This window comes from Emydura macquarii, unplaced genomic scaffold (genome assembly GCF_026122565.2).
Source record: "Emydura macquarii macquarii isolate MOO-44397 ecotype Brisbane River unplaced genomic scaffold, CSIRO-AGI_Emac_v2 contig_2636, whole genome shotgun sequence".
NCBI lineage: Eukaryota > Metazoa > Chordata > Testudines > Chelidae > Emydura > Emydura macquarii.
In genome coordinates this window covers 39,485,619-39,502,268 of record NW_027132773.1, presented here as the reverse complement: position 1 = coordinate 39,502,268, position 16,650 = coordinate 39,485,619, and the positions used below count along the sequence as shown (strand labels likewise).

The following is a 16,650-nucleotide window of genomic DNA, read 5'->3' as shown; positions in this document are numbered from 1 at the left end:
AGTAATAGAAATGCCAATATTCAGCATAGATAGAGATCTTTAGAAACATACACACTATGCAAGTGAGGAAGAATGCAAGGATATAAAGTGAGTTGAAGTGAGACCTGCATTCAAATAAGGAAAGCAACACAATGATCACTTTCAGAAGTTTGCCTTCTGAGAGTTGTAAAGAGACTGTCCCACTCTATTGTATAAATGCTACAAAACCCTTCTAATGGTTCAGTTACACTATAATTCTGTAGATAGGAAGATAGAAGACAATCCTTCTTACAGCATAGTCAGAGTGAAATGTTTTGAGAGCTACATCTGCACCTCTTTATAGGCATCATCCTACAAAGTGCAGAAATCCCTCAGCACCAAGTGATTTGATGTGGTGGAGAGGGATCTGTAGGCTAGGTCTACAAATTTTGCCAGCATAGCTATGTTGGCTAGGAGTGGGGAGAGGAGACAAAAATCACACCCCGACTGATGTAACTATGCAAGCAAAACCGCCAGTATAAATAAAATTTATGATGGCAAAGAGTCCTTTTAATGGTAAAGATTATGTTGTTTGAGGAGATAGTTTATGTCCTTTTGCTGGTATATGCTGTGGGGCTTTGCTGGTAAAGCCATACCAGCAAAATCTTTATAGTATAGGCTAGCATTTTTATTCAAATTGCTATAATTCAAGAAGTTTGTTTCCTCTTGAGCTGTAGTAAGAGATTTTATTGGTTTGAGTCACAAAGTAGTCTCTATCTGGCTGATGGTGAATTGTTGGGAGGAGTTTACTCCAGTGTTAGTTTAGGGTAGCAAAACACATCAGAGTGAATTAGATCACTGAGAAAAAAATTATCATCAAGATTGTTGTCAAAACTCAAATTAAATATATTCATTTTTCTGTAGTAAGAGAGTAGTCTCTCACTAAATACATTTTATAATCACAACTTACTATTCTGTAACCTGTTCATATTTTTTCATGTTAGATTTTAATTGTTTTTTCTGTAACGCACATGTATTCATCAGAATAAAGTCAGATTATTTTTATATTACAGTAGCTCCTATGGTAGCCCAATATAGGTACCATACAAACGCATAAGAAGAAGACAATCTTGCCCCAAAGAGCTCACTGTTTAGGGCTCAATATATTACATCCATGCATGGAGCTTTAGTATCACCCTCAACTCTGTATAAACAGATCTTCCCTCAGAGAGGCATGAAATTTAAAAACAGGACAAAAATACTAAAAGCATGACATTATTTCATTTCATAATCTTGCCCATATCAGAATTCTTATGTAGTGAGTAACACCTCAAATAGCAACAGTGAATCTTGATAATTAAAGGACCAGCAAAAACAACACAGAACACATAAAACAGAATTACAGTGATCATGTTACCACAGTTAAACATGTTCCCTATCTAAATAGTTTACAGCCTAAGGGACTTGTTTCGAAACTACTTATACAAAATGGTTTTACTTGTGCAAGCAGTTCTATTGAATTCAATGGGCTGGGTTGGCCTCTCCCTCAGTAAAACCTCTAGAAGAAAGAAGAAAAATTGGAAGATTTCTTGAAGTTTCCCTCACATTTTTCTGCTGGAGAGGTGAAGGATCACCCCAAACCAAATAAATCCCATGAATCCACAAGAGTCCAGGGCCACCCCATAGAGGCAGTGTGCCTTCACAGTCCCTTTATTTCTGGTGGCACTGCCTGTCTGAGAGTGCATCTCCAATGTGGTTGTTAAACCAGGGGCTCCTCCTAGATATGACTATCTTGGGACACCCCTAAAGGGAGGAATTTCCACTATGGATAGGCTCCTACAGCCCCAGCCAACATTACCTTTTATCTGAACTTCCTTAGGGCTAGTCAAGGTATAAGATGTGTGTTCCCCTCTCTTCCCATTCAGCATTTCCCATCCATTCCCCATCTCAGCTCCTGGCCTTCCCAATCCTCTTACACTGCAAAGAGACATCTGCATAGAAAGGGGACCCTACATAGATGGATCTTGGAGGTATGATCTGGTCTAATGGTATAACTCATGTTCATAAGTGTTGGCAAGATCAGGCCTCAAATTACAAAACATGCAAACACAAGAGAAAACAGCACAATTGCTGAGAAAAGGGACAGAGTTGGCAAATTACTGAGAAGAAAGGTGTAGAAAAGATTTCTGGAAGAAGTGGCTTTTAAGGAGATCTTTGTAAGTAATAACATCAAAAGTTGTTACATCTTTCATACAAACTCTATTCCAAAACATTGTGAAGTGTTCAATAATAGTTACAAAACAGTGATAAAATAAAAAGGTACTTAGCCTAAGTCAGGAGTGAATAAGGATCTGAGAATTTGGCTGTATTACTTTCCTCCTCTTGTGTTTCACAAAATCCCATCTTTATAAAATGTTCTATTTAGGAATGGAGGTCACCAAGTTTCTGGCATTAGTGGGAGCCAGCTCTAGGATACTCTAGGCAATTAGAGCCCCAACCAAACTGTAGAGACCATCCTGCTTGGTTCTGACAATGTTTGTCCCTAAAAGCTTACACTTTAAATAGACAAGACAAACACAGAAAATACTATTACCCCCATTTTACAGATGGGGAATTGAGGCACAGAGAGATTAAGTAATTTACCCAAGGTTATAAAGAAAATCTGTGGCAGAACTGAGAAATGAACCAAGTTCTACTGAGTCTAAGCCTAGTGCCTTAACCACAGGATTACCCTGCCTCTCAATTTTACTTTATTTTACAATTTTAAATTATTACATGGCACAGTAAGGTTCATATTTATTCCATGTTTGTAAAGGACCCACGTGTCAATTTCTGCCATTACGTAAAGGATCTCCTATATAGAGAACATGCGGATGCTCCAAAGCCACTGAACTGATCTAGGCTGAGGCTCAAGGACATATGCAAGAGGGACTTGAAAACTTTCAATATCAACACCACAAGCTGGGAAGATGCAGCAGGTCTCGAAAGCTATTAGTAGTTAGGTTTCAACCTCTGGCCCTGCACTTTACATGTGCATTATCTATGGCAAGGACTGTCACGTGGGAATTGGACTTCTTAGCCACTCACGATGCTGTAGCATGACACACAGTAACTGAACTAATTTGGTGCTTACACCGTCGTCTCTTGAAATGGATAGTTGGCATTCAATACAATGTAAGTGATCTTCTGTAACACGGTCAAACTTTATACACAAACTATAGTTTCATGTAACTAGCTATAAAATGAGGCTTTAGGATGCAGCTGCCCTGGGGCTGTTCTGCACACTCTCAGTGACATAGCATATTATCTCAGACCCACTGATTGTCAGCCTGCTGTAGTTGTACCACCATTTTTTCATAGTCTTTTAGCTCAAAACGTTTTTGAGGATAGATTGCGGTCTTATGTAAATTTTCACTTTGCGCTCTGTCCTCTTACACATCTTTCCGTATTGTACCAACAACAGAAGTAAATTCAGGTAAGACTATCTTCTCATCTGCTACACAATGGCAGTAGCTGCTATGCAGAGAACTTGACCGTCTGCTATAGTGCTGAGTGCTAGCTCAGGCCAAATTAGTTGTACTAGGTGGAACTCACATACACATTAGCCTAGCTTGCCACCACTCAAACCTCTACTGTAGTACGTAATGAAAAAAAAAATCTTCCTACCCTAAAATTGTCTATAATAAAAATGTCAGAAATCAGGATTAAATTGATGTAAAATAGATAAACATACCTTTTTTCCCTGAGTGGGTTCCAAATCAGTATTTGAAATAGCATAATTCAAATCTCTCAGATGAAAAATTCCAGTATTTTCCAACTCAAAAACCAGAGTGCCAACTTTAGAAAATAGCCTACCTGCCCCCCCTCTTTTTTTTTTAGAACTGTTGTGGGGGTGGGAGGAAACAAATGTAAAAGTGTTGTATCACTTACATTTAGCTAATGAAAGATACTGTAGTCTCTTAGAGAAGTGAAATCTTTGAATGGTAAAATTTAACCCTGCTTTTAGTGCTGTTTGAAATTCCTTCAAAGATGTTGTGACTTTTACAGATAGATTTAAGCAGCTATGTTTGCTAATGGAAAAAAACCCCAATTTGATTGCCTCCTGCAGGAATCAAGATATTGTGAAACCAACTGTAAACTGCACAGATGCCATCACCGAATCTAGGAAATATTGTACATAAACATGTACACATATTGATATATAAAGTAATTTTTTAATCTACAAAGTGCTGCTAAATTTGCTAAGTATGTTTTATCATCTTCAGTGTTGCTGCTGTTTTGTTCAGGTCTCTAAACCATGCTGAAGGACTTTTAAGAACAAGAAACAAAGGATACATGGAAGAAATTCTAAACAGAACTGAAGAATTCACGTGTGTGGGAGTGTGTGTTGATATATGGCATCCACACTGTAAGTTGCAGTCACACTAAACATATCTAAACTATTCAGGTGCGAGGGGAAGAATGTAACAAAGCTATGCTGTTCTTAAAATGGAAGCAGTTTGTATTGTAGTAAAGGCACATGCCATTATCCATGGACCTAATATAAGTTTATAATTCATACATCAATTGCCTGCCAAATCCTGGAATTAAAAAGTACCTTGAGAGTTACAAGACTTTAAGGATCACAATGCAAAGCAGAGAAGTTACATTGTATTGCAATATCTAAAAAGTGAAATATCTAATTCAAATAGAAATTAAACTTGGAATGAGTTATAAACTTACATAATGGTTCTACAGCTTTGGAATGTTTTCAGCATACAGATGTATCCTGAAGATGCAAGTGAGCCTCCCAGCCTCGGTGGAGAGCCTTATACTAGCTGGGCTCAAGCTATCATACTAAAAATAGCAATATGGACATGGCAGCTTGGGCTCTCAAGTCTAGCTACAGTCCAAGCTGAAATGTCCATACTTCAGTTTTAGTCTGATGGTTGGAGCCCCACTAGCGATAGCTCAAGCCCTGCTAGTGTGAATCTGTCTACCCAAGCTGGGAGGTTTGCTCCCAGCTGCAGTGTAGACTTATCCAAAGAAACCAATGCCTTGATCTTGCACTGAGAACTGCAGACAGAAAAACTTCTGATCCCCAATGAAGTCAGACACAGAGGTCCATCCAATGGAGCAGTTTGCAGTATTGAGTCCCAAGTGACTTACCCAAGGCCACATAGAAAGCAGTCAAGAATTGAACCCAGATCCCGAGTCCAAGTCCAGTGCCTTAACCACAAGACCTCTTTAGTAAAGGGTTTTGTGAATGATACATGAACTAGAATAGAATCAAGCTCATTCTCTCCTAGCTGCATGCGGTCCTGTAGGACTAACAGGAGTGAAAAACAGTAAAACCTTATTGTAGGTATTCAAATAAGAGAAGATCCTGTATACACAGATGGAGCAGACCTGATGCTTAAGAAAGCACCAGATTTATTATATACTCTGTCTTCAGAGAAGAATTGCCAAATTAAATAGAATTGACAGTCCCTTTAAACTTTCATTCTTCAAATTTAGAAACTGAATTACAGAAAGATGTATGTTGAGAAACACATTTTATTGAATTATTAATAACTGCCAATCACCCAGTCTTATCATTCAAAGCCTCCTCGAGTTCAACTTTATACATGAAAGAGATTCATAAAGTGCTACATTATTGTTCTTCATTACATTTGTTGTCTCAGCGTAGTAAGAGCACAGATTCTTTGCCAGAGTAATATTACATTGTACATGATAAGCAGTTGCCCACACAAGCAATACAATAGGCTTAAATGGAACTACTCATGCAAGTAACTAATGACTCACCAGTATGAGTAAAAGGTTCACAAACTTTGATCATAGCAGGTATTCTCATAACAGATGTAGCATGTATGTATACCAGGCACGTCTTCTTGATAGAAATGCTCAGTTTGAGTAAATTCCCTCTACAGATTAGTTCCTTGGCAACACACAATCTTGCACCAGTTCAATTAAACCAGTTAAACTGGTGAAATCCAGTGTGAATACAATGATTTTGATACAATAGTGGCTATTTTCTATTTAGCTTAAACCAAAATAAGAGTGGCGCTGTAAAGCATGAAGGATTCTTTCTCCAAGAGTCAGGCAGCACAGACAATACTGGAGAGGTTTAGTCACGATACCGGGAAGTCTGATAAATCAGCTTCAACTTCATGGTGTTACAGTGGTCAATTATATACCCTTTCTTATTGATTACATAGTACGTTTTAAATTCTTTATCTATTCACTTACAAATACAGACATTGTCCCATCCGGAGAAAACAACAGTGATAACGGTTGTTACATACATGCAGAGACACTTTTAATCACTTTACTTACATCAAGCATGCTGGGGGGAAATCCTTACAGATACGTGGCAGACAGACAGAAATTCTAAAAGCAAATGTGCTGTTCTCATTGGAATTAGAATCACTAAGAGGACATCTGGCTACCTGAGTCAACGGATGTTCACACTAGCCACTGTCCTTGAGGATCAGGTATGCTCATTAGTCATTTACATGAGTTTTAATGTACAACTTGTTAGCTGAAAACAATCTCAAGCCTTACAGCCCAAATCCCATGTGTGGACAATTTACCTAAATTCACATTTTAGGTTAAATTGATGCAACTTTCTCTTGCAAACAAACCCAAATCGATTTAACGTAAATTGAAACATGCTTGGTTTAAACTGAAATTAAAGAGTTTTATAGCCTTTGATTTGGTTAAAGTAGTGCAAAAGGCTATGTGGACACTCTTGTTTTCACCTTAAAAAATGTTGATGAGCCCTAAGGTAGCAGAACCTCTCTTAGATAATTAGGTAGAAGCTTGCATTGTAGCACCAAACCAGTCACCTCTATTTCCAGTGCTATAGTAATATTAGATGACAACAGTGATATTATCTGTATGGTATGGAGTTACATATTGTTACATCCATACATTTCAACATAAATTGTTTAATCAAAATATATTATACATTTCACAGGAAGTTATTACAGGGGGAGCTGGTCACAACCTAAAAGTTTCCATTGCCTAAAAGTTTCCATTATAAAAGATTCTTGTGACTCTTTCTTTGAGCAGTTTTAACGCCTCCATTGTTTGCAGCAGACCTTTGATATTTGGCAAGGGAAACTCACTCAGGCTGCAGGTGTACCTTTTCTATGTCCTATGAAATTCTATTCAGATTTGGCTAAGATATGAAAAGATTAAATGTTAAAATTGACATTTCCCTTTCTCACTTATATTCTTTAGGGGGGAAAAAAGTCACGGAACATTCTGAGGTCAGGCTTTGAATGCCACCACTGCTATTACCACAGTAACAGCAGCACCATGACCACTGCACTAAGGTGACCACCCATTCCGAATTGGGTAGGACAGAAATGCAGAGTTCAAATCCTGGTCCCGGGCTGAATGACTCTGGGACATTTGTCCTGGATTCCCTGAGGCACTGCTCAGTGCCTTCCTGAGGCTCAGGGTTGGCACCAGCTTCTTCCCGGGGGGGGACTGAGGAGGGCCTTAGCCCTACCTCGCCATGAGGCCCTGCCCTCTACTCTTCCTGTCCCCCTTCGCCACCTGAGGCTCTGCCCCCAGCCAGGCCACCCAGAAGCCAGAGCTGGGCAGTAGAAGGAGCAGCCCAGGGATCCTAAGTTGCTGTGGGGAGCACTGGACTCTCCACCTGCCTTGGGCAGTGCACCTCAGGGGGCACGGACATGGGCAGGGGGCTACTTTCAGGCACTATGGCCCCCTGCTCAGGTGGAGGGCTCCCCACAGTGGCCAAGGCTCCCTTGGCAACTCTCACCACAACCTCGCTCTGGCTTCTGGCCTGATAGAGGGTGGGTCCTCAGAGGAAGAGGAGGAGCAGGGTCTGGGCCTAAGAAAGGAGGTGCTCCTGCATGTGTCCTGCTTTTGCCTTTTAAAAAGGTGGTCACCCTTGTGGAAGGAACAGTTTTATATACTTTATTTTTTGTATTCTACTTTTATACCTAGTTATATGTTCTATTTTGTATTAAGCTTTTAAGACTCCATCTTATATGCTAAAGATTCCATCTTGGATTTTTAGTAGCTTTCTCAGCCTTGAAACAGGTATATTTTGTAGATGTTGCAGGTTTTTGCAGCTGTTAGTAGATAACGGGACATTGCTGGCTAGCTTCAAAAGATAGTTGTTATGGGAATCAGGGGCCCTGTCCAATTAGCAATATGGAGGAATGTCTTAGTATATCTTAGTGTAGAAAAGGTTGAGCTAATGGAAATGTACTGCAATACGTCATCTTTTTCTTTGTTCTCTTTGTCTGAATACTGTATAAAACTTAGTGATGTGAGTCTGTAAGGCAGAAGTCCTTGGGAGCCTTAGGGTGACCGACATTTCTCCGAGCTGCTCATGATAAACTGCCTCAAAGAACTATGCACTCAAGTCTTTATTTACGAGGGCCCTGAGCTTTCCTACGACACCCTATACCACACATTGGATTAGCAACACCAGAGAGTTGGCAAAGCAGCAATGTGTGTGGTGGGACAGAAAAAAAGAGAGAGCAAGGCTGGCCTCTCCCCCGCCATAAACACCCAGAGAGAAAGAGAGAGACAAACACACACACAGCTGCACTAACCTCCCCTCAGCCACCTCAGAGATCTAGCACATGGCACCAGCAGTAAATCCCCCTTCTGGGACAACACATGGTTTAGGGCTTCCCCTCTTCCAGGGATTGAAGAGAGAGTTTGCCGGGTTGGGCTGGACTTCTCCATCAAACACAACCCAGACCTAACAACGCATCTCCCTTCTGGAAAAACAGCCTTCTCCTGTGTTATGTTTGGATACTTGGAAGTTACTTGCACTCAGAGGAAACCAGCAGACAGGAACTCAGGGAGATGTAAACACACACAGATTCAGTTTATTCTCCTACTCTAAAACCAGACAGTTGGCAACAATGCCCATCGCTAAATACAACTAGCAGCCAATGGTGGAATGCCTGTGCATGGTCCAAAAACTGATGTTAGAGGTCGATGGTCGGTGAGAAGTGTGAACTTCCGTCCAAACAGGTACTGGTGAAATTTCCAAATTCCAAAAACGATTCCCAGTGCTTCATGTTCAATTTGGGCATAGTTAGTTTCTGCCTTGCTTAAGGTGCATGATGCAAACACAATGGGTCTCTCCTCTCCCGAAGGCATAATGTGCGACATGACTGCTCCTACGCCATAAGGAGAGGCATTGCAGGCTAACTGTAAAGATAAGGATGGGTCAAAAAGTGTCAGAACCCCTGAATTTAGCAATGCACGGTTAGCCTTGTTAAATGCAACATCACAGGCTTCAGTCCATTTCCAGACCTTGATTTGGCAGAGGAGTTCATGTAGTGGTTTTAGTAATGTCGCTGACTGTGGAATAAATTTTCCATAATAGTTCAATATCCCTAAAAAATAGTGAAGTTGATGTACGTTTTTAGAAGGTGGAGCTTCCACAATAGCCTTGACTTTTGCAGGAGCCTCACAAAGTCCAGTACCATCAATGACATGTCCCAAATATTCAACAAAGGGCTGGCAGAATTCACATTTGTCTTTCCGGACTTGTAGCCCCATACTCTTCCAGTCTTTGCAGGGATGTGCACAAGAGGGGGCAAGCAAGGGCACAGGCCACCCCAATAATCAGTAGGGAGGCACAGAGCTCCTTCGGCCACTGGTGGGGAAGACACATGCTCCTCTGTCTCCCAGGGCACCCAGGGGCGAGGGAGGCACAGAATACGCCCCTCCAAAAGCACTGGAATTTAAATTCCTGCACATGCCTCTGAGTTTAAATATTTATTGCCATCTGGTGGAAATCTACTACACTTCAATAGCATTTGCCAGCACTACTTTTAGACGTCTAATTTAGTTTCCTAACTAAAGTCTATATTGAAACATTTGTGTTCAGACATACAATCTTATAGACAGAATGTTTTCAGTAGTTAATTCTTGTAAAAAAAAAAATGCAAAGAACTTGGATTAATTATTCTACGTTATGTAACAAAAAGAGACATTGCCATTTTCAGATGCATTTTGCATTCTTAGAACTCCAATGGGATTCATATATTAAACTGAAATATTGCAGGCAAACCTTTGTTTATATTCCATTTGCCTTTGAGTTTTGAGGGTAAGGAATGCAAAAAAAGCAAATAATTTTATTTGAAGTGATTTATTGATTAAGGTGAATGTTCACTAGCTTTTCTACAAGGCAAGTTACACAAGGAGAGATTCTTTATTCTGATGAATTGCTCCTGCACCTTTCATGTATAGTATAACTAAATAATCATCCCTGGACCTGGTGACAATGACAGTAGAATTAACACATCCAGATGTTCAGATATCAAGCTAAATTGATTGTGCCGCCAGTTAGGAAAGATCATCTACAGTGTGATCCAGTGGATAAATCACTTGACTAAAGAGTCCTGGTTCTGTTTTTGCCTCTGCTGCTGAGCAGCTATATGACCTTCTGCAAGTCACTTTACTTCTCAGTGCCTCTCTTTCCCTCACACTTTTTGTCTATTTAGATTGTAAACTCCAGGGGGCAGGGATTATATTTTATTATGTGTTCGTATAGAATAATGGTGTCCTGATCTAATTTGGGGTCTCCAGGCATTTCCTTGCTAAATGGTATCTTTCTTTTTTTAAATTTCAAATTTTCCTATAATACCATTTTAGGGGGACAAAATTGATTGAATTAAAAGGATGGAAGTGTCTTGTTATTCCTCCCTCTCCAAATACAAACTATTTGGCCCCAAAGGCTTTGGTCAAATCAGACCAAATTCATAGATTACAAGGAAGGACCACTGTGATCATCTAGTCTGACCTTCCGTATAACACAGGCCATAGAACTCCCCCAAAATAATTCCTTTTGAACTAGACAATATCTTTTTTTTTTTTTTTTAAACCAGCTTTGATTTCAAAATTGCTCAGGAGAGAGAATCTACCATGACCATTGGTAAATTGTTCCATTGGTTAATTACTCTTACTGTTAAAAATTTGTACCTTATTTCTAGTCTGAATTTGACTAGCTTCAACTTCCAGGCATTGCATCTTGTTATATCTTTGTTTCCTGGATTGAAGAGCCCATTATCAAATATTTGTTCCCAGGGAGGTACTTATAGACTGCTGAGCTACACAGATTGAGTTTCTGGAGTCTATCACTATAAGGCATGTTTCCTACTCCTTTAATCATTCTAATGCCTCTTCTCTGAACTCTCTCCAATTTATCAACATCCTTCTTGAATTGTCAACATCAGAATGGGACATAGTATTCCAGTAGCAGTCACACCAGTGACAAATACAGAGGTAAAATAACCTCTTCCCTTCTACTTGAGATTCCCCCTTTCATGTATCCAAGGATCCAATTAGTCCTTTTGGGTACAGTGTCACTCTGGAGCTCATGTTCAGCTGACTACTTATCACGAACCCCGAATCTTTTCCAAAGATACTGCTTCCCAGCATAGTGTCTTCCATCTTGTAAGTAGGGCCTACATTCTTTGCTCCTAGATACATAACTTTACATTTAACCTTATTAAAAGGCATAATGTTTGCTTGTGCCCAGCTTACCAAAAGATGAAGATTGCTTTGTATCAGTGACCTGTCCTCTTCATTGTTTACCACTCCTTCAGTCTTTTTGTCATCTGCAAACTTTCTCAGTGAGGATTTTATGTTCTTTTCCAAGTCATTGATAAAAATGTTAAATAGCACAGGGAGAAGAACCGATCCCTGAAGAACTTAATTAGAAACACACCTGCTTGATGATGATTCCCCAATTACATTTGACATCCATCAATTAGCCAGCTTTTAATGCATTTAATGTTTGCCATGTCAATTTTATATGTTTCTAGTTTTTTTATTTAAAATGCTGCGAGGTATCAAGTCAAATGCCTTACAGAAGTCCAAATATATTATATCAACACTATTACCTTTATCAGCTAAGTTTGTAATCTCATAAAAAAAATCAAGTTAGTTTGACAGGATCTAGTTTCCATAAAACCACATTGACTGGTATTAATTTTATTACACTCCTTTAATTCTTTATTAATCAAGTCCCTTAGCAGATGCTCCATTATCTTGCCTGGAATCGATGTCACACTAACATGTCTATAATTACACGGCTCATCCATTTACCCTTTTTAAAATATTGGCACAGCTTTCTTCCAGTCTCATGGAACATCTCCTGTGTTTAACTGTCTAACTTGAATAGCTGTTGTTTAATAAATGGGAGGTATTGGCGCTGTGTAATCACTAGAGCTGTGCTAAACTCCAGTGGGCACACCTGACAACAGCCAAAAGGTTATAACTTCACCTGGTTTCATTACACAAACAATTTTCAGGCTATTTTAACACAAAATTTCAAAGATTCACATATATTATGCCAGTTCCTGGGCCAAGCCTGCCCCAAGCTGCAGGTGGGTCAGGGCTGGGCCACCTAGAGGTATCTACCCGGGGGCAAATCTACACCTGGTTTGTTTTAAACCTGCTGCCTGTTAATTTCATTTGGTAAACCCACAGTTCTTGTGTTATGAGAAGGAGTAAATAATACTTCCTTATTTACTGTCTCCACATCATTCATGATTTTATAGACCTCTTATAATATCTCTCTATTAGTCATCTCTTGTCTGAGCTGAAAAATCCCACTCTTATGAATCTCTCCTTCTATGGAAGCTGTTCCATACCACTAATCATTTCTGTTGCCCTTTTTTGTACCTTTTCCAATTTCAATATATCTTTTTATGAGATGGGGTGAACAGATCTGCATGCAGTATTCAAAATTGTGTGCATACTATGGATTTATATAGAGGCAATATATTTTCTGTCTTATTAGCTATCCTTTTCCTAATGATCCCCAACATTCTGTTAGCTTTTTTGACTGCTGCTGCACATTGAGTGGATGTTTTCAGAGACCTAGGAACAATGACTCCAAGATCTCTTCCTTGAGTGGTAACAGCTGATTTAGTTAGTTCACGACCACAGCTACACCAGACCTGCTTCCTATGCAGCTCTTGGTCCTCCTCTTGCCTACTCCACTCCATCCCTAGTTGCTGCCTGCCTCTGAAGTCCTGATTCCTAACTCCTGCTTCTAACCACTGGCTTGCCTCCTGACCACGACTCTGGCTCTGCCCTGGGTTTCTGTTCTGACTCCTGGCCATGGGTGGAGATTGGGAGTAGCATGGGGGTGCCTCCCCCAACGTGGATGTGTTGCAGAGGTGATGTGTGGGTTGGGGGGTGCCCAGATTTCTCCCATCTATTTGGCCCTACTTCCTCCCCATGGAAGAATGTTGGGGGAATGGGAGGAGCAGTGATACCATGTGCTCTGTGCATCCACATCAGTTTCCCCACATAGGCTGAATAAGGGGAAGGCAGGAGAGCAGCTCCTGACCCTCAAAGCACAGCCCAGGTGGGGAAACTGACCTGGACACACACAGTGCTTGGTATTGCTGCTCGCCTCCTCACCCACGCCCCCATCCCAGGGTTGTGTGTGAAGGAGGGTTAGCCATGATGCCAGGTCAGTTTCCCTCCATGGGCTGCCTAAGGGGAGGGGAGGAGAGCAGCCCCTGTCCCTCACAGTAGAGCTCCAGCTTGGGGCCACTTCAATATTACTAGCCTATAAAATAGGAGACTTGCCCCAGAAACACAGGTATCTAGACACAATGGCCGCATTCTAATACATACCAGCAACACTGGAGCAAGTGAACATAAAATCTGAACCGCTTCCCAAGCATCTGTGCACTGCACAGCTTTGATTTGTCAAGGCCAGGTGATTGACAGAGGAAATAAATAGGGAAGGTTAAACGTGAGTGGAACATGCTTAGGCAGATAGGCAAAGGCTTTAGCAATGGATTTGTTTTTGTGCATTGCATGCTTTTTGTATCTCTAAAACCAGGGAGACATGATTCATAGTTGCATGAAAGTGCTTGGTTCTGTTTAGCATAAAAAAAACCCCTTGAATAATGTTGATTTTTAAGTGGTAACTGGTAATCATGGCAAATAAGTTAAAACAAAAAAATGTAAGGGTGATTAAATAGTGAATGTAAACTGTATTTGTGACTTCAAGTACACTGTAATTTATGTATCACTAACAACAGGTAAATCCAGAAACTAGACCTATACCTGTTGTTAATAGTATTACGCCCCTTGCCCTCCCCTTCCCCCAAATACAGAAGTCAAACTATACCTGTGCTCCTGGCTCTGACTGGTAGCTTGTCTCCTTACCATAACTCCAGCTCTACCCTCTGATGCCGCTCTGGCCACGAGGCCAGCCTCCTGCTCTGACCACTAGATTACACTGCCAACACTTTGGTGTGTAAAACTACCCAGGGCATGCCCCAGGAAACGCGTGCCCCCCCCCCCCCCGTCCCTCACCAAGCCACCCGGGGGAACCTCCCCATGCTCCTCACCAGTCAGGGTGCCCCCAGGAAATGCGTGCCCTCCCCATGCTCCTCACTTCGCTGCCCAGAGTGTGCTCCCCTCCGCAGAGTGCACCCTTCCCCCACGGCTCCCCCCCCCCCTTGAGCACCGCCCGTCCAGTCCCGTCCCAGCCTTATTTTTAGACAGCGTCTCTCCCCCTCACTGTCCCAGCCGCAGCCGCTGCGCTGAGGCATCGTGCCCCCAGGGCCCCTCTTACCTGATGTTTCCTAACCAGCCAGGTTCCTCCTCCGGGACGTTTTGTTCCCCCCGGGGCCCCCTAGTTGCTGCCTGGCAGCCTCGAGCCGCATATTTACCGGCCCCTAAGCGACTCGGGTTGCCATAGAGACCCAGACAACTACCTCCCCAGCCGCGCCTCCTCACCGCCCTCTTCCCCCTCACTTCTGATTGGTGGAAGTGTCTACCCCTCTGTCCAATAGGAGCAGAACACGGAAAGTCGCCACCCTCTCGCGTGGCTCGTATGCCTAGGACTAAGCGGCCGCTGAGGGGTCACGGGGTAGCTCACTGGGATTTGTAGTTCGCCCTGAGTCCTTTCTCTCCGAAACCACCGTGGCTGAGAACTACAACTCCCATCAGGCACCTCGGCTCGTGGGAGCGCCTGGAGGCAGCAGGCAGACCGGGCCAGTCTCTTGGCAGTGACTTATTCCCCGCTCGCCAGGCCCATCTCCCGCTGCGAGTTCTGTGAGGAAGCTGCGGGGGGTTCCCTCTCTTTCTATGAGCCCCAGTCCCCGGGCAGGGCGGGTCTCATAACCCGTCCCTGTGGTGCCCGGCGGGGGACGGAACCCCGCCCCCCCGGTTCCCACAAGCCACACTCCGCTCGGAGGAGGGCGCTGTAGCAGGCGCCGGGTTAAGGCTGGGCAATATGCGGGGCCCCTGCCCGGGCTGGTGGCACCTGGGGGTGAGGGTGGCAGGTGTCCGGCGCGGGCTGTTGAGCAGCGGCGGCCCCTGGCGAGGGCCGAGGGGCGGCAGCTGGTCATGCACTGCTCTGTTCGTGACGGGCCCCCAGGAGGGCAAGAAGAGAGGCAATAAGCCCCTCAAGGAGTGGACGCTGATTGTCAGCCCCTTCGGCCAGCTGGAGGTGAGGCTGCCCTGCCACGTTACCGTGAGCCCCCTGGATCCGCTCCGCTACCCGGAGGCGGACAGGGCGCTGGTCAGGGTCAGCGGGGTGGACGACAACCTCCACCAGCAGATGGATCTGGATTGCATACACGTGAAGTATGACGAGGCGCTGAAGAAGATGACGATTGTCTCCGACCACATAGACAGCAAGGCGGCTGTTGTCGTGAAGACACCCATGAAGTTTGGTACGTGAAGTAGCTGGTTAAGATGTAGGTTGGGCTTGCCTGTGTCCCATCCCTGTTCCCACACACTAAGAGGTGCACCTGAGCCTGCAGTGAAAACAAGGCCTGTTCCTGTGTCCTGATTGTCCTTAGGTTTAGGCCTCTCCTACCATCCCTTTTTTGTAAGGCTGAAAATGTTGTTGCAATAATGCAAAATCCCAGGCACTCAAAAATTATGAGTCAGCCCTTCTCCCCCAAATCATGAAACTTTAAAAAAAAATTGCGGGCATCCTTTTCTTGCTTGTTTCTGGGGCTTCAGGATACATTCACTTCATGTTTTCAAACTTTTGTGTGCAACTATGTTGGGCTAGAAACATACTTTTTTATTTGAATAAAGCTGAGATATAGGTGCCATCTTTTGATTCCAGCAGCTGAAGCTTTACGAAAAACAGTATTATGGGAGTTGGCAAGACTGCATTTTTTTCCAGTTGAGCTGGTGATACTACTGACAGTAAGCTGTGCACACCTGCAGTTCAGATTGTTCCCACCAGATTTGTTACATGCAGCCAACCTGCTACCCTCCAACACAACTTCCAAATGAGTCAGAGTCCCGAGCCTATGTTCTTTTGGGTGGCCCATCTGCACAGTTACAAAAACTGGAAGACAGCAGTGTTTGTAGTCATAAAGATGGATGCCAGGAAAGGCCTCTCCTTTCCCAACACAATTCCTATGTCATCCATTATCAGTAGTCAGATTCAGAAACTTCTCCAGACAGTGCTGTGAGTACAAATTCTACAAACAGCTGAGCTCTACTGCCACCAAATGTTGGTAGTTGCTAACCAGGCTTGGGCCCAATATCCATATTACTCCTTAGCTGTGTTGCACCAGAGATGAACCCAAATTTCAGCTTGGCCCAGTTGTGTGGCTGAATTCATAAATGTTTGAGGCACTCATACTACTGTAATAAGTACCATAAATGCCCGTTAAACAATATCTACAGATATATGCAAAACATCTTTTT

At 42.7% G+C, this 16,650-nt stretch overlaps 2 protein-coding genes across 3 annotated transcripts in view; one reads left to right on the top strand and one right to left on the bottom strand.

Moving 5' to 3' along the window:
- CCDC146 (coiled-coil domain containing 146) overlaps positions 1-14,684 on the bottom strand; it is a 120,068-nt gene extending 105,384 nt beyond the window's left edge. The window contains exon 1 of the mRNA XM_067564521.1: positions 14,549-14,684. The gene's annotated coding sequence lies outside the window, so the exon portion shown is untranslated. The remainder of the gene's footprint in view (positions 1-14,548) is intronic.
- Positions 14,685-14,889: 205 nt separating this feature from the next.
- The window catches only part of FAM185A (family with sequence similarity 185 member A), a 64,931-nt gene continuing 63,170 nt past the window's right edge, over positions 14,890-16,650 (top strand). For both annotated transcript variants that reach the window (XM_067564516.1, XM_067564517.1), the window contains exon 1: positions 14,890-15,653. In XM_067564516.1, coding sequence (XP_067420617.1) covers positions 15,212-15,653 — 442 coding nt within the window. In that variant the 5' untranslated portion in view covers positions 14,890-15,211. The remainder of the gene's footprint in view (positions 15,654-16,650) is intronic.